Source organism: Alexandromys fortis, unplaced genomic scaffold (genome assembly GCF_014885135.2).
Source record: "Alexandromys fortis isolate MF-2015 unplaced genomic scaffold, M_Fortis_MF-2015_v1.1 scaffold_313, whole genome shotgun sequence".
NCBI classification, from domain to species: domain Eukaryota; kingdom Metazoa; phylum Chordata; class Mammalia; order Rodentia; family Cricetidae; genus Alexandromys; species Alexandromys fortis.
In genome coordinates this window covers 627,785-647,063 of record NW_026068197.1, presented here as the reverse complement: position 1 = coordinate 647,063, position 19,279 = coordinate 627,785, and the positions used below count along the sequence as shown (strand labels likewise).

At 38.4% G+C, this 19,279-nt stretch overlaps 1 protein-coding gene across 1 annotated transcript; it reads left to right on the top strand.

The window, feature by feature from the left end:
• Positions 1 to 17,527: 17,527 nt before the first annotated feature.
• Positions 17,528 to 18,805, top strand: LOC126493024 (protein FAM47A-like). Its single transcript, XM_050129772.1, has one exon. The coding sequence runs from the start codon at positions 17,528 to 17,530 to the stop codon at positions 18,803 to 18,805; it is 1,278 nt and encodes a 425-aa protein (XP_049985729.1).
• Positions 18,806 to 19,279: the final 474 nt, after the last annotated feature.

Below are 19,279 nucleotides of genomic sequence, written 5' to 3'. Positions count from 1 at the left end.
AAGAAAGAAAGGAAGGAAGGAAGGAAGGAAGGAAGGAAGGAAGGAAGGAAGGAAGGAAGGAAGGAAGGAAGGAAAAAGAAAAAAAAAGAAAAAAAAGATGTGTGCCACCACTGCCTGGCTGAGCAACAGATTTATACATAGGTAGTTTCTAAGTTGTAGAGTAATAATTCTTAAGCTTTATTATAGATATATGGAGATCATAGTTTTTTAAATTTTATTTTCCAGTATGTCAGTATCTCAAAAAATTGGGAATCATTCTACCTCAAGACCCAGCTATACACTCTTGAGCATATACTCAAAAGATACGCAATTCCACAGAAGGACACATCCTCACAGCTATTCATAGTAGCTATACTCATAATAGCCAGAAGCTGGAAACAACCTAGATGCTGCTCAACCAAAGAATGGATAAAGAAAATGTTAATTTGTACAATAGAGTATTACTCAGGTGTTTAAAAGTGGCATCATGCAAGTTTAAAGCAAATGGATAGAACTAGAAAAAATCTTGAACAAAGCAACCCAGACCCAGAAAGATAAACATGGGATATACTCACTTATAAGTAAATATTAGCTGTTAAGTAAATGACAATCATGCTAGGATCCACAGATCCACAGACCCAGACAGGTTAAATAGCAAGGAGGGCTCTATTGGGGAATACATGGATTTCCCTGGAAGGAGAAGTACAATAGATTTTGTGGTTGATTTGGGGCAGGTGGGGATGGGAACAGGAGGAATCAGTTGAGTTAAGGAGGAATGGAGGGAGATAGTATAGGCAGAGATGAATGGAATTGGGGGTCACTTAGGTATACAGTGTAGAAACCTAGTGCAATGGATCCTTCCTGGAACCTATGAAAGGGACCCTAATGAGGATTCCCAGTACTGGAGAAAATGGAGCCTGAACTAGCCATCTTCTGTAACCAGGCAAGGCTTCCAGTGTTGGGGCTGGAGCACCAACCAATTCACAAGTTGTTAAACTGCAAAGATGTGCTGGGGCAATGGTGGCTCAGAGTTTGTGTGAGTGCCAAACAATGACTAGTTTAATTTGAGGCCCAACCCACAATGGAGCCCAGATGGAAGCTGGATGGCTCAGTGGCATAGGGCAAAACCAAATACAAAGGGAGTTGTGTGGGGGGCATGGGACTAGGAGGAGTGGAGGGAGGGGAAGCTACAGAAGGATAAATAAATAAATAAATAAATAAATAAATAAACAAAATGCTTATTTTTAATTTTATTGAATGAGCATTTTTCTGCACAGATACATGCATGTTTAGTGACCATGGAGGTCAGAAGACGGCACTGGATACTTAGAAGTGGAGTTATGGATGGTTGTGAATCACCATATGGGTTCTGGAAATTGAGCTCAGGCCCTGTACAAGAGCAACAGGTACTCTTAACCACTGATTAGTCTTTCTGCTACTATCCATTTGCTTTAAATTTGCAAAGAGATGTTTAAAGGCAGATTCTGGTTCCATAAATCGGGAATACAGATTGAAGCTCTGTGTTTACTGAACTGGAAGGTGATATTGTTGTCCAAGAACCATCATGAAGTTTCAAGAACAGGTAATTTTCTATAATCCAACAACCATGCACAAATTTCTCTGAATAAGAACCTCTTTAGAGAGAAAAAAATCACTTTATTCGATTCTAGAGTAGCTAGATTATTAAGTATACCAACTCAAGAACATTCATTACTTTGTCACTGTCTATGAGCTCGCATGTATCTAGATTCTGGTTTAACATATAGACAAATGACAATTCAGCGTAGTCTGCAATTCTTCTATAAGAGATTTGTTTGAAGATTTTCATAACACAGAGTCAACCCAATCCCCTGCGACAGAATATCTGGCAGATACTCAGAGAAGTTAAGTTATAAGTAAGCTTTAATCATGAGTATGTATAGGAATTAGTCTTCAAGAAAAGCAAGTTTTGTGTGATTCTTTTGAGTTTGAATCTCCTCCTTTAGGAATCTAGAAAAAGAAGATTATGAAAAAGTATAATTTGAATATTAAAAACCTATGACTATAAATAAAAATTTATAAACAAATGAATATGTTAAGTGTAAGAAATAGCAACAATTATAAATGGCAATGCTTAAGGAATGAGTGGGAGGCAATAACTACCTGAGGCCAGCATTAGATGCATACAAGTTAACATTCTGATTTTTCCCAAAGAGCCGAGTGTCTGGCCTTTTTTTAAAAATATGAGTCACTTGGTTTATCTGTTACTGTTTCTGATTGAAACATTTAAAACATTGTATTAAAATAAACCTCCACTTATATTTTCTGGTACTTAGGAGATACTGAAAGATTTAGCATGCACTACTTAAAAATATAATACTTTAAAACTTCTTATGAGTATGGGTGTTTTGCATATATATTATATATTATATTAATTATATGTCATATGTCGTATATCATATATCATATATATATGCTTTCTGTGTGTGTGTATGCCATATGTGAATACACAGGGATATAATGAAGAATCTTGACAAAAGGCTTGATAAGTTCCTGCCAGTTTCTTACTGTGAGATTATACCCTCATTTTCCAATCACATTTCTATATCACTGTCCTGTCCTCGGAATTTTGTACAAAATATGTAGGTGTCTCTATTCTTTTGGGTGTTCATTTTTTAAGTACACCATTCCCATAACACAGACCCTAAATATATTGGTATTCTTTTCTTTTACATCTTCTTTTTGCCATGGGCTTCTCAATCATGAAACTTGGAACAAATGAGAAAATAAGTGACACCCCACATTGTTCCTAGTAACACAAATGATACATTAGAAACAACCATTTTACTCTGGATTTTGAATATAAGGACATAGAAATAAGTGAAAATATTTAGTCAAAGGTAAGTTGTCTTCCCAAGATCAACTCTCCTGAACTTTCCCTTTAAAAATTTAATTTTACTATTTTTATTAAAATACATTTTTATATGACATATTCTGATCAGTTTTCCTAACCTATTTCCTCCCAGGTCTCCCTACCTGGGTACCTATCTGATGCCACAGTGTTTTTCTCACATTCTTTGGAAAACAAAGAAAAATTTATAAATAAGCAAACAAGAAGTTACAACAAAACAAAAAATATTAAAGGTGGCACATGCCTTTAATCCCAATGCTTGGGAGGCAGCTGGATCTCTGAGTTTCAGGCCAGTCTGGTTTACAGTGCGAGTTCCAGGAAAGCCAGCATTACTCAGAGAAACCTGTCTTGGAAAAAAAGAAAAAAGAAAAACAAAGAAAAAAGTAAAGTACAAGAAGCATACCCATTCCCCCCCCCACACCCAAACCCATAACAACACAAAATAAGAAACCATAATATACAAGCAAAAGACCAATAATGTAAAAAGCATTATGAAAAAAACATCCAAAATATTATTGAACTTGTTTTGTGTTGTTCATCTACTGCAAGGCATGGGGCCTGTCCTGAGATGTGATAATTTGAGTACCATTGAGACACCATTGTAGAAAACTAGTTTTTCTTTTGTGAGAGGTTGTCAATTGAAGGTTGCTTCTACATTAGGAGCAGGACCTGTGTCCACTTAACCTTCTCAGTGCTACGACTCTGTCTGACCTGAACCTGTGCATGCCCTCTGCATGTGACCACAGTATTTGTGAGTTCACATGTACTTTGGTCCTGTTGTGTTTAGAAGGTCTTGTTTCCTTGGTGTCCTTCATCCCCTCTGGATCTTACATTCTTTTCACATCCTCACCCACATAATTACCTAAGCCTTGTATCTAAGGGAGTTGGGGGGGTTGCTGGAAAAATTCCATTAAGGACTGAGTGTGTTCTAAAGTTGGAATTTATTTTTGCCTACTCCAGGCAGCCAAAAAGACAGATAAAGTTAAAATTTCTTTTATCTTTTCCTTTCCAAATAAATTAGCATAAGAAAATGTCTATTTAGATTGTGTCTCTTGCAAATGAGATGCTCATTACTTCCAAATTGTTTTCCTTCTAGGGACAATAGTTACATTTCTATTTTTTTTTTAAAATATTCTTTCCTGAAAATTTAGCATGGTTTCTCATCTGTCAGGGTGAGAGGTCTCAATACCTGGTATGTAGGCAGCACATTCAATGGTTAACATGCTAACAACTGTTGATTCTGCTGTTGGTTATCTTTCTTTTTTCTGGATTTGAATAGTCTTTTGGGTCTTGGGAGGGATTCATATGTATTCACCCTTATAATGATTATTGTGAACATAACCAGATTTGGAATCACGTAGATGATGACAGAAGTTACAAAATATTTCCATGCTAGTTTAGAATTACATATAATAAAGACTTATTTATTTAGGGGTAGACTCACAGATCACAGGCCTAGATATTAGTCTTCTTCATGAACAGAGAAAAGGAACAAAATTTAGCAGCTGGAAGCAAGAGAGAGAGTGAGCACACACCTTACAGCTGCCTTTATAGTATAAGATGCCATGCCAAGTGGGATGGTATCTTAAAGGCTATTGGTTCAAGGAGCTCCCACAGCACCTACAACTTCTTTTAAATAAGAGAGTTCCAAACCCAATACAAAACTATGTACACTAGGAACAGATATCTAATACAAACTTAGAATTACAACCATCATAAACAATATTAAGCAAGGAAAATAGCCTAATGTTTTAATACACATTCTATCCTAAGGAGTCTAAGTCTTGTATTGAAAATGGATTGGCTAGATCATGAAAGGACAATAACTACAACTATCTAATCTTCAACCCCACCAAAGACCTGAGAAGGGAGATAATATTACTTGAGTAGGCAGGAAATGCAGTCAAGCAGCTTCCAAAATGTATTGTAGATGACAGAGACAACTGGCTGCCTGAGAAATCACCCAAAGTCCCATTTGCAATGTTGAAGCAATCAACTTTGGCTAAAGCCTATGGTAACTGACAGACCATTTTCACAGGCAGGAAAAATTTCAGAATCATCTTATTCTGCTTGTCCAGTTCAGACATCATACACTTTGTCAGTGGTCGAAGCATGGACAGTTCTTTGCCCAAAGGCCAATTGTGCCAAGAAGAAAGCAAACTCCAAGTGGAGTGTCTTTGGTGTTCAACACTCAATTGGGAAAAGATCATGTTGCCAGGAGCAATCATATCTCAAGTCAAAAGAATTTTAAGTTACTTAAATGCCATGTTCTACATATCTTTGAAGTGCTTGAAGGTTACCTATATATAGAGAGAATATAATCTCTATGTATCTAAAGAACCTAATTAGTCTGACTAAAAGTATAACAAACATGAATGACTATTGACTTATAATTCTTAATACCTATATAACTTAACGATTAAGACTTAATATTAGAATACTAAACAATCTTTAAACAAATATGTAATTAAGGAGGACAATGACCTCAAAATGTGATCAATGTACAAATATCTTGATCAGAGGTAGAAATATATAATGCAATATGATAAATATATCCTAAAATTATATAAATATACAAAATGTCTTAAACAGAGGTAGAAACATCCATGCATACAATATGACAAAATAACTTTGCATAAGTCTGCAAATATTGCAAACAGAATTAGAAGCATATTCAATATAACAAATTTAATGCAAACTTGTATTGATATACAAAAATCTATACCAATGTAAATTGTCCATAAATAATAGCTCACAAGTATTCACACTAAGCTACCTATTATCCCATTCAGTTTTTCTACTTTTTTTGAGATCTCTGAGCTTACATAATTTTTGCCCCAACCCCCACCCCTTTACTAATTAATAATCAACCCTGAGGACAAATTTTATTGGAAGAAGGGGCACCATCTTCTAGAATTGCTTCCAAATGTCATTGAGATGATGTTCTTTCTATGGAACCATGTAAAAGTAAAATGATGTTAAATTTCAAGATTGCTGTTTCATATAACTACAAATTGTCTCTGAGTAGTTGATAGCATTTTTTTTTGAAGTTCTTATTTGGAGTTCTGGCTAGAACATTATAAGAAGGTGCACCATTTCAGAAGCTCATATCCAAAAACCGGTCTCATAGTAGCGCTATCAGCATTATAATATCACATCCACCAGGACATCTCTTTAGAATCCTTTTAGCTTGTTGCCATGTAATAGAAAACTCTTTCTTTAAACCTTTATTATTAACATTATTTTTTTATGAAATTCTGAGGTCTTTATCACATTTCCAATCAATAATCAATCAATTAGCATTACCTTGTGCTAGACGACATCACAGACCCATATGAGATCTTTTGGTAATAGAGAAGGCACAGGAATTCCAGATTGTAGAGGACCCATAAGTTGAATAACATATTTTGTAAGCTAGGTAATGGACAGAATCTCCTCTCTATTTTTTCAGGAGCAATTTGCAATCCCCATTTAGGCAAAACTTTCCTTACTTCTTCATTTTTTTCTAAAGTATATGCATTTGAGTCACAGAACAAAATGTCATCCAAGTAGTGGTAAATTATAGACTTAGGAAATTACTTGTGTATTATTTTCAATGGCTGACTCACAAAGTATTAGCACAGGGTGGGTCTATTGAGGATTCCCTGTGGGTGAATGTTCCATTGCTTTCTCCTATTAAGCTGAGAATTATTATAAGTAGGTACTGTGAAAGCCAATTTTTCTCTGCCCTTTTCTTGTAAAGGTATAGTAAAGAAAAAATCCTTTAAATCAATAACTATAAGAGGCCATCCTTTTGGTAATAAAGGAGGCAGAGGAATTCCAGATTGCAGAGGGTCCGTAGGTTGAACAACTTTGTTGACAGCTCTTAGGTCTGTCACCATTCTCCATTTTTCAGATTTCTTTTTAACAAAAAGTAGAGAAGAATTCCAAGGGCTAGTTTGTTCTTCAATATGGTGAGCATCTAGTTGCTCCTGTACCAACTTCTCTAAATCCTGCAGTTTGTCTTTCATTAAAGGCCATTATTTAACTCATATGGGATTCTCAGTTAACCATTTTAAAGGAATGGCCATTAGAGCTTCTGAAGGCTTGTTAGTTGCTTCATGTTCCTGTACAGCCTGAATGGCTGGTGGCCATTGTTTATAATATCTTATAATATCCTTCCCAGAAACATGAGTTTTGGGGACTGTAGAAATTTTAACCTGGGTATTTCAGTGCTACAATAGGTCATGACCCCATAAATTCACTACAACATTAGCTAAATATGGTGTCCACCTTTATTTTTATCCTTTTGGCCTTATGCATTCAACCCACTTCATGCTTTGTTTCACTTGATCTAGGGTCTCAATTCCTAGGAACTGAATACCTGTGTCCTGAAGAGGCCAATCTGGATGCCAAGATTCCGGAATAATGATATTTATGTCTACACCCATGTCTAGTAATCCCTCAATTGCAATGCCATTTATACGTATTCTTAGTTTTGGTTTTTGATAATTTATAGAGGTCTGCTAAAATATATTTTTTCTATTTCCTACTGGAGTTTTTGATTCATCCTCCATGTCTATTCCATCATCCAAACAGTATGTTTTTTTTTTTTTTTTACAGTAGGCACTAGATTATTTAATTTTCCTGGTGAGACATGTTCTCCACAGTGACTGTGAATGACTGGACCTTTGTTGACATTGGGGCCTGCAAGAGCCCCCCCCCCAGGGTTTTCTGATAGTGTCAGGTTGTCTTGTCTGTCTTTTGTCGACTTACATTCATTGTTCCAATGTCAACCTTTGCCATACCTCCTACATATGCCAGAAGGATGAGTCCTCATATTCTTTACATTCCTAAAGGAGACATTATTCTTAGGAATTCCTGTCTACAGTCTCTTCTTAGATGTCCTATTCTACCACAATTAAAACACTTGGCATTTTGATGTCTCCTCATAACATTGGAAATTGTGTCTCCTACCAAAGCCTCAGTACTATAACCAAATGTTTTTAATATTCATTGTGTGCAAGATCCATACATATATTGGTCCTAACTGACCCTTAATGGTCCAAGGATCTTCTTTCATTCTAAGTTGGTATTTTCAAAAGCCAAAGATTCAATATGTACATGTCTAGATTCAGGGTCTGTCACTCCTTCTTGTCCAGCCTTAGTTAATCTTCAATACCCAATGTGCCTCACTGCTGGTGAACTGATTCCAAAAAGGGTAGACTGGTCCCCCTGTTCTGGCACCAGATAATGACAGAAGTTACAAAATAATCTCACACTAGTTCAGAATTACATATAGTAATACATATACGTATAATAATAAATAATAATGTTATTTATTTAGGGATAGACTACAGCTCATAGTACTAGATCACAGTCTTCTTCACAAATGGGGAACAGGAACTGAATCTATCAGCTGGAAGCGAGTGCTGGAAGTGGGAAATTGTGTGCAGGCTTTACAGATGCCTTTATAATATAAGAGACCATGCCCAAGTGGGCTGGTATCTTAAAGGCTATTGTCTGAAGGAGCTCCCACAGCATCTAGAAGATTATGAAAGTGTACTTGATTCAATGCGGGCCATTCCAGAAAAGAATAACTGAGAGGAAAATACATCCTATAAATGTGGGTGACACAATCACAAGGACTAAAAGTCCTTATGGAAGAAATGGGGAATGGGTAAAAACTAGTAGAGCATTGGTATTTTACTTTCTCTGCTTCCTGGATCACCATGATGTAAACTGAGTTGTTCTGACATGCATTCCTCCCAAGATGAACTGAACATAAATCTTTCCTCCTTGAAAATTTGAAATTACAACAGAAAAGTAACTAATGTAGCCCTCTTTTAATGCATTTTTCATTAATGGTTGAGTAAGAAAAGGAAATCTGGTATCTGCAATCTGAGCACATTAGGAGGTCTGGGCAGATAGGGAATTAGAGGTCAGCCTGGGCCTCAAACTAACTAACTAAATTATTAAATTAGAAACATCAGTAATGACTATTAATTGAATAGTGAAAACATGGAAAATGAAAGCTCTTAGACATCATTTCTATAAATATTAGAATAAGTTTTAGACATTTGAATGGGCAGTTTTAACTTGCTGCACTCACTGAAAGCAATTTAGCTAGCTACTCTCTTAAAAACAGGTTACTTGATCTGAGACCACAAATAAGTAATGGAAGCAGATGAAGTGATCCACAGTTAAGCACGGGGCCAAGCTAATGGAATCCAGTAGTAGAGAGGGAGGAGGGATAGTATGAGCAAAGGGGTCAAGAGTGTGATGTGGCATGGGCAGTTTGTGGTGCCACTGGCAGTGAAACCAGTATTTATCCCTAGTGCATGAACTGGATTTTTGGAGGCCATTTTCCATAGAGGGATACCTTGCTCAGCCTAGATATACTTGATCCTGACTCCAGAGATGTGACAAACTTGGGTTGACTCCCCCATGGGAGGCCTCACCCTCTCTGAGGATTGGATGAGGCATGGGGAGGGGTCAAGATGGGGGAAGCAGGAAGAGAGGAGGGAGAGAGAACTGGGATTGGTAAGTAAAAGAAGATTGCTTAAAAAAAATAAAACAGGTTTCCTGGAAAACAGCTAAAATTTTCAGAATAAAATGAGACATTTGTATCTTTTTGTGTCTCTTTATCTGTATGATATTAATTTGTACTATTTTTCTATCTCTAGCATTCCTTAAAGAAATTCTAACCAAAATAGAGGAGAAACAAATGACCACTTTTGTACATTATTTGCATGACATTCAGAAAAATATTAACTTCAATGTTCCTTTTATAAATTTTCACATAAAATAGGAGGATTTTAGTAAATAAGTACCTTTAATTTGTTCAGTAAGATGTATAACTCACCTAATACAGATATTTTATTCTACAAATTTTACAAGACAAACATTCTTAGATCATTTATAATAGATTGTGGGGGATCTCTGCAACCACCAGGGCTGGCAGAAAATGATCCACATGAAGCAAGAAAGAAATCCAGTTCAACATGTCTTATCCAGTGTTGGTTTAAACATTTAGAGTCTGTCACTAGGCAGTTAATTACATATTTAAGAACAGTGTGAGTTGGAAAGACATTCCTGGTGTAACACAATTCACTGCACACAGAATGAATAATGGCATTGAAACTCTTTTCAAATTACATGCCACTTCTTCCGAGAAGATGGGTTCTAGAGATAGGCATTTTGTATTATCTTACAAACCTAGAGGAAGATATGGTGTGGTTTCAGTCATGCAAATAGTATAAAGGTCATGTGTGATATTAACCACTTTCAGTCCTGGTTGTGTTAGGTGGGAAGAGCCCCTGCTAACACCAAGGTCACCTACACTTAGTCACCTCTGGTCCTGCTTGTGGGAGCTTGATATGGCCTGGCCACACAAATAACACCAAGATAACCTAGGTTATTATTTTCACCCAGCCTTCTGGGTGGAAAAACAGATTTACACACACACACACACACACACATTTTTTTTTTAAAAAAAAGCAATCCTACATGTTTAACATTTCTACTTTTCCTTGTGCTGTCAACACAAGGACATTTGTGCTCCCAAAAATAGATGTTTAAAACTTGGTGGTTTAGCCTAATTCTATGGTACTTTTAAATTGTTATTCTTTTGAGACATAGTGTTTCTACCGAAACAGACCTCAAACTTGAAGTAATCTTCCTGCCTCTGTCTTCCCAGTCATGAGATCACAGACATAACCATCTGCGATATTTTTATCTTATTTTATTTGTCAAAAGAAAACAACTTAAATAAGGTCTAGCTTTTTAAATATCTAGAGAAGTTTACATGAGTATTTCTAAAGAATAATTGCTAAAAATAAGTGAATTAAACTAGTGTAAGGTTTATGTCAACTTTTCTAATATATATATTAAAAGTAATTTCAAAATTTATGGTAGTTGGGCATGGTGGTATAGTATTGCAAAGTTCCAAAGCATGAAATTTTAAGGTAAAATGGAATTATATTCTAAAGGAAGATAACCTTCTGTTCCAGGTTGATGAGGAGAGGGATAAAGATAAAAAGAATTGTGAAATGTTTGTCAGAAAGAAATCTCAGGATTCATTTTGCTTGTGGCACTGGGGACTGAACCAAGTGTCTCATTCATTCCAGGCAAGCATTCTATTGTTGAGCTATACCATAAGTCCTTTTATAATTTTTATAGCTTTATTTTTGTTAGTTGTATATTGTATGTTAAATATCTCTCCCTCAGAGACCCAAGTTTTTACCCACTCCACTCCATTTTAGCTCCCCTTCACTCTCATTACTCCTATTTGTACATTGAAATCATTTCACTTTCATTAATTTAATCCTTTTTAACATTAAAAATCTATCAACGAAACTATTTTCATAATTTCTTTCTAAACATTTATAGAACTGGATGTAGCTTCTCCTCTCTTCATATTTATTTATTTACTTGTCTGTTTGGTGTGTGTGTGTGTGTGTGTGTGTGTGTGGTTCATGCGTAAGTCAGAGGATAACTTAATGAAGCTTATTCATCCCTTCCAATTTGTGGGTACTAGGGATACAAATTATGTCATCAAGTTTTGTGTATCTTTATCCACTGAGCCATGTTACTGGCCATTTATTTATTTATTTATTTATTTATTTATTTATTCAATTTATTTTTATGAACAGAATTCTTTTAAGTATCCCAGGGTAAACTAGATCCAATGATTCACTTGCCTCTGCCTCCGGAGTTTTTAGATGCTTGTGCAAACATGCCCAGCTAGAAAAAAAATCTTCATTTTATATAGGCAAAGCAAGCTAAGATGGAATAGACTCAATGAATAAAGGTTTAGTAAAATTAACTTTGTATTTCTACACTGATTCAAAACTAGTAGTTGGTCTTAGTTTTTAAAATTTATTTTATGTATATATGTACGTGTTCATGAGTATATCTATACATACTTGTATTTGTACAAGGAGATCAGAGAGGGCATTGGATCCTCTAGAAATAGAGTTACAGACAGTTATGTTACCCCTTGTGGGAGATAGGTAGTCTTTTGAAAACAGAAAAGTTTTATTTTCTTAAACTATTTAATTGTTTGTAAAAAGAAATTGGTAAGCATGTTTTTTTTCTTTTAAAGTAATCTACCCAGGAAAGAAGAATTTTGTGTTCTTTCAGAATAATTTCCTGTGTTTATGTTAACCTGCATCATATTTTTGATTATTTAACTGAGCTTAGATATGGATCTAGTTATGTATAAACCCATATATCATTGTTATTGTTGTTATCTATTTTGTTTTTGTTTAATGCAGAGTTTCACCATGCCCTAGAATTAGCAAATAGACAGGTTTGGAACCTACAGAGATCTGCCTGGGTCTGTCTCCAAAATTATGCCATTAAAGGTGTATGCCACTATACCTGGGTTCTTATTAATTTTTAAAATATACCTTTTGATATTTGTGACAAATGTCTTTCTTTCGCTTTTTCTGAGACAGGCTTTCTCTATTATGTATCTCTGGTTGTTCTGGAACTCGCTATGTAGACCAGGCTCGTCTTAAACTCACAGAGATTGATTTGTCTCTGTCTCTGGAGTACCAGAATTAAAAGTCACTATGTCTAGCTGTTACAAATTTCTTATTTTATTTATTTTTCCATTCAATTATTTATACTTCCTTCCCTCCTACCAATCCCCTCCTGCCCCTCCACTCCCTCCTCCCTCTCCTGTGTGAAGTCCAAGGCTCTCCCCCCTACATCCAGGCCTAGGGAGCTGTGCATCCATATAGACTAGGGTCCCAAAAAGCCAGAACATGCCGTAAAAACAAGTCCCAGTGCCTTTATGAATGGCTTCTCAGTCAGCCCCCATTGTCAGTCACAATCTGAGAGTCCAGTTTGATCACATGCTCATTCAGACCCGGTCCAGCTGGATTTGGTGAGCTCCCATTAGAACAGGTACACTGCCTCAGTGGGTGGACCAACCCCTCACGGTCCTGACTTCTTTGCTCATCTTCTCCCTCCTTCTGCCTTTCAACTGAACCTTCAGAGCTCAGTCCGTTCCTCTGATGAGGGTCTCTGTCTCTATCTCCATCTGTTGCCAGACGAAGATTCTATGGTGATATTCGAGATAAGCATTAGCATGATAGTGGAGCAAGGACCGTTCAGGTACCCTCTCCTCTGCTGGCCAAGGACCTAGCTGGGGGCATCCCTGTGGACACCTGGGATCCCCTCTAGAGCCAAGTCTCTTGCCACCCCTAAAATGGATTCCTTAATGTAGGTATCTTCTTCCCTGCGCCTATATCCACCCTTCCTCCATCTCCACCCTCCCACTCCCACAAGCTGTTGCCAGTCCTTCCCTTCTTTCTTCCCTCTCCTCCTCTTCCATTTCCCCCAACCTCACCCCCACCCCTGCCCTCAGTCCTATGTTCACAACTTTAGCCCTGCAATCTTGTTTGCTTCTAATTTCCAGGAGGATTTATAAATGTTTTTCCTTGGGTTCACCTTGTTATTTGGCTTCTCTGGGCTTGTGAACTATGGGCTTAATGACCTTGATTTGTGGCTAGAGTCCACAAATGAGTAAGTACATACCATATTCATCTTTTTGGGACTGGGTTATCTCACTCAGTAAAGTGTTTTCTATTTCCATCCATGTGCATGCAAAATTCAAGATGTCATTGATTTTTACTGCTGAGTAGTACTCTAATGAGTATATATTCCACACTTTCTTTATCTATTCTTCCATTGAGGGGCATCTAGGTTGTTTCCAGGTTCTGGATATTACAAATAATGCTGCTATGAACATAGTCGAACAAATGCTTTTATAAAATGATTGGGCATCTCTTGGGTATATTCCCAAGAGTGGTATTGCTGGGTCCTCGGGTAGGTTGATCCCGAATTTCCTGAGAAATCACCACACTGATTTCCAAAGTGGTTGCACAAGTTTGCATTCCCACCAGCAATGGATGAGTGTGCCCCTTACTCCACAACCGCTCCAGCAAAGGCTATCATTGGTGTTTTCAATTTTAGCCATTCTAAGAGGTGTAAAATGGTATCTCAAAGTTGTTTTGATTTGCATTTCCACAATTGCTAATGAAGTTGAATATGACCTTACGTGTCTCTTGGCCATTTGCACTTCTTCTGTTGAGAATTATCTGTTCAGTTCAGTATCCCATTTTTTAATTGGGTTAATTAGAATTTTAAAGTCTAGTTTCCTGAGTTCTTTATATATTTTGGAGATCAGACCATTGTGTGATGTGGTGTTGGTGAAGATCTTCTCCCATTCAGTAGGATGCCTTTTTGTCTTTTTTTTCTTTATTTTTTTTTAGTTGTTGAAAAAAAATTTCCGCCTCCTCCCCATTTCCCTCCCCCTCCTCCCACACATTGCTCCCTCCCCCACAACCCTCCCCCTACTCCATTCCCCCTCCCTCTCGAGAATGAAGAGCAGTCCAGATTCCCTGCACTGTGGGAAGTCCAAGGTCCTCCCACTTCTATCCAGGTCCAGGAGAGTGAGCATCCAAACAGGCTAGGCTCCCACAAAGCCAGTTCATGTATTAGGATCTAAACCTAGTGCCATTGTCCTTGGCTTCTCATCAGCCTTCATTGTCTGCCATGTTCAGAAAGTTTGGTTTCATTCCATGATTATTCAATCCCAGTCCCGCTGGCCTTGGTGAGCTCCCAATAGATCAGTTCCACTGTCACAGTGGGTGGGTGCCCCCCCTCGTGGTCCTGACTTCCTTGCTCATGACCTCCCTCCTTTTGCTCCTCATTTGGATCTTAAGAGCTCAGTCCGGTGCTCCAATTTGGGTCTCTGTCTCTATCTCGATCCATCGCCAGATGAAGGTTCTAAGGTGATATGCAAGATATTCATCAGGATGGCTATAGGATAGGGTCATTTCAGGTTCCCTCTCCTCAGTTTCCCAAGGTACTATCTGGGAATATCTCCCTGGACACCTGTGAGCCCCTCTAGAGTCAAGTCTCTTGCCAACCCTAAGGTGGCTCCCTTAATTAGGATATATATTTCTCTGCTCCCGTGTCCACCCTTCCTTTATCTCAACCATTCCATTCCCCCAAGCTCCCCCAATCCTCCCCTTCTCATGTTTCTCACCCCAATTCTCCTTAGCCCCATGCCACCTCACCCCCAAGTTCTCAGTTTTCACCCGCAGATCTTGTCTACTTCCCATATCCAGGCGGATGACTATATGTTTTTCTTTGGGTTCACCTTCTTATTTATTTTCTCTAGGATCATGAATTATAGGCTCAATGTCCTTTATTTATGGCTAGAAACCAATTATGAGTGAGTACATCCCATGTTCATCTTTTTGGGTCTGGGATACCTCACTCAGGATAGTGTTTTCTATTTCCATCCATGTGCATGCAAAATTCACGAAGTCATTGTTTTTTATCGCTGAGTAGTACTCTAATATGTATATATTCCACACTTTCTTCATCCATTCTTCCAATGAAGGGCATCAAAGTTGTTTTAATTTGCATTTCCCTGATCACCAAGGGGGTTGAGCATGACCTTAAGTGTCTTTTGGCCATTTGAATTTCTTCTGTTGAGAATTCTCTGTTCAGTTCAGTACCCCATTTTTTAATTGGGTTAATTAGCATTTTAAAGTCTAGTTTCTTGAGTTCTTTATATATTTTGGAGATCAGACCTTTGTCTGTTGCAGGGTTGCTGAAGATATTCTCCCAGTCAGTGGGTTGCCTTTTAGTCTTAGTGACAGTGTCCTTTTTATCTTAATAACAGTGCCCTTTGACTTACAGAAGCTTCTCAGTTTTAGGAGGTCCCATTTATTCAATGTGGCCCTTATTGTCTGTGCTACTAGGGTTATATGTAGGAAGTGGTCTCCTGTGCCCATGTGTTGCAGTCTACCAGAAGAGCCATTGGAGAGGTAAGTTTGTTCCTGTCCGGCCAGAAGACGCTCCTGGAAATGGAGCACAGACATCCCTCAGCCCCCTAAACTTTCTGGTCATTCTGCAGGGTCGTCTCTTCCTGGCTACCGGCTACCTTCTCTGTCTTCCTATTTCATCCCAGCTTGCTCCCAGGCACCCCTTCCCTTCTGCAGGGTCATAAGATCCCCCAACTCAGCCTGTTTTGGGGCTGAGGATCTGGGGACAAAGTGGTGAGTGCAATTGGGCAGGAAGGTGTTCCCTTTGATTCACTGAGCCTGCATGCAGCAAGCTAGTCCTTTTGTCTGTGAGGGCCCTGTACAGCAAGTGGTCTTAATCCTGTACCAGAAGATCCATTGGAGAGGTGAGTATATTCCTGACTGGCCAGCAGATGACCTGGAAAGGAGCACAGACACCCCTCAACCCCCTAAACTTTCTGGTCATTCTGCAGTGCCTTCTTTCCCCAGCTACTGCCTCTCTCTTCCTATCCCATCCTAGCTTGTTCCCAGGCACCCCTTCCCTTTTGCAGGGCCATAAGATCCCCCAACACAGCCCGTTTTGGGGCTGAGGCTCTGGGGACAAAGTGGGGAGTGTAACTGTGCAGGTGTTCCTTTGTTTCACTGAGACTGCATGCAGCAAACTAGTCCTTTCAACTGCGGGATCTCTGGCCAGCAAGTGGTCCTGGTATGGTGGTACACACCTGTAATCCCAGTAATCTCAGCCTTCTTGAGGAAAAGTCTGATGATGACTTTTTCTACAGAGTAAGTTTCAGGCTGTCCTAGTTAGGGATTCTACTGCTATAAGGAGACACCATGACCATGACAACTCTTATAAGGAAAATAAACTGCTTGCTTAAAGTTTCAGTGGATCTATACATTTTTATTATGACAGGGAATATGACAGTGTGCAGTCAGACATGGTAATTGTGATCAGAAGCAATCGAAATGGACTCTGTGTAACACTGAGGAAAGCTTGAGTAAAAGAGATCTCAGACCCCACCCCCACAGTGACACACTTTCTTCAACAAGGTTATGCCTACACACCAAGAAGGCCATATCTCCTAATAATGCCTAATATCCTTAGGGTTCCATTTTCTTTCAAACTGTCACACAGGCGCACCAGCGCAAACTACATGCAAAACCCAGTTTCAAAAGAAACAGCCACCACACAAAACCTCACACAAAAGAAACAAATCATGACAAAAGAAAACAGGAGGATGGAATATGAGGCAGGCTGGTTTATGTAACGAGTCATTGTTTTACTCTTCAGCAAGACAAATTCATCATCAGTAAACAAGTAGTAGAGTATTCTCAAAATTTATTCTTAATAAATGTTCTCAAATTTTATTCTCAGTTCCACTCATGACAGTATCAAAAACATGAAATTTCTGAAAAAAAATTTAGGGGGGGGGGGATACATTGTGACAGTCATACACTAAAAATGACAAAATAATACCAAGACAAAAAAGAACACATACTCTAATAGAGAAATATCTTTTGATAGCTCAGAAAAGCCACTGTGGTTGAAACCAAAGTATGTGTATACATAAAGAAGTGAATACAGTATTCTCTGAAATAGTCCAAAAAGGAAGGAAACAGTTGGAAAGTCTACCCTATTCCAGGGGAGCCAGGAAGTGTATTTAGTTCTTAGACAACAGAATGGAAGGAGCCATTGTAGGGGAAGGGGTGGAAGATAGGGAGGGGTGTACTTGGTTTTGCCCATTCTAGTAGAATTTCAGCCACAAGGTCCTTGTCTCTTAGCAACCTGAGTAGACTTAGGCAAGCTATCCATTGAGGCTGGGACAGTTGCCTCAGATCCAGGACCACCATGGGCGAGCAATGGCTGCCTTGGAATCGCCCCCGGCAAGTACTTCAGCCAATGCCTCTAGGCATGACCTCCAAGCCCTGGTTCAAAGACAGGCTGCCTTCAAGGTGTTTCGCAAAGCACAAACGGGAAAAAGTGAAGTTCCCAACCTCTCTGGACGGCCGGCGATGGGTGTTTGTGAAGGAAGGGTTGGACGATTTCAGGAAGGGCTGTCCACCTTTTGAAGGTATGATGCTTCGTGGGCGCAAAGAGGGCTTTCTCCCCACAATTTCTCATAGAGTCGGCCACAGATCCAGGAAGAGTCAGAAAAAAACGTGCCAGGACTTAAGCCTGTTTTCATCACTGTCACTGGCCCAGCAAGCACGCCAGTTGTTTGTAAAGAGAACTGAAGAAAACCTGAGCCAGCATCCCTTGGCATTCTGCTCCCTGGAGGAAGGAATTTCTGAAGATCTTTTATTAAATGTGCTGGAAGTCCTTGACCCTGACCAGGAGTTAGAGGAGAAGTGGGATTATTTTGAGGACCACAGGAAATGGGTGAAATTGGATATTCCTGCTGAGAAATACCCTCCCTCAAAATTTGACTTGGATCCTCCAAAGTTTCCTGGGGCACGTAAACATGGTGTGCGTCATGAAAACAAGCCCAAAAAACAGGACTCTGGTGAGTCTCTTTATTACCAGTACATACCGAAAGGAGTCTATGATTTCTGTGAATGGGTCGAATCATTTGGAGACCTAGGCATTGATGAAGATTTCATGATGAAGCAATTTGACATTGGCTATGAGTGCAAACCAAGCTATGAAGATTCTGCCATCAAAAAAATTAGCCTGCTTCCTCCTGAGCTCAAGTTCTGCAGCAGGCTGAGCAGAGTGAAAGAGATCAGATTCTCCATACAGGAGGCAAACTTTGAAAGGAAACTCCGAAAACCAGAAGATCCTTACAAGTCCACCAGGGATAAGATTAGATATGGAGCATGGTACCTGAAGCCTGATCTGTGGAGAAAGCTAGTAAATGATGAGCCTTTAATGGATCCTGAAGAGTTACTTGAACTTCAAGGTGGAAGGTCTGGTAAGCCAGACATCATTGAAGACCTTTATGGAACTATTGCCTTTAAGGATTTCATCATAAGTAAAGGCTACACTATGCCAAGCATCCTTGAGAAGTTGTTTATGAGGAAAGGATGGGCTTATGACACTGTCAACACTCCAATACCAAGAGTACTAAAAGCACATGAATTGATCATGCAGAAAAAGGATGAAGATTATGATGATGAAAATGACTAGGTGGTTTTCAATTTTACTCAACTTTATTCTGTTCTTATTTCAAATATTGAACAGAATATATATGGTGAAGATATCATCATATGTGAACATCTTTTTAGGACAATATAAACTTAATATTTACAAACATTTCTCAATGAACTAAAATTAATTTCTGCTATGCTGGAACCAACATTTTATCAACTACAAGATCAACCTTCATATAGTTCTCAAATTTATCTGCTATTGAGAATATGGGATTCTTACACCAGTTACTTATAATACATAAAGACAGTAATAAATGAAAAGCAGAATTATACTTTAGATTCAGTGACATCAATTACTGAACAATATAAATCTTAAAAGATTGGAATTGTTCATATAAAATAAGAGAAAACTTCCATAGATAAATGAAAAATTTAAAGAAATAATTATTGAAGGAGACCCCTTAGAGTGGGAACTTCCTCTTGTACCTTGGATTAGGCACAAGCCACACCC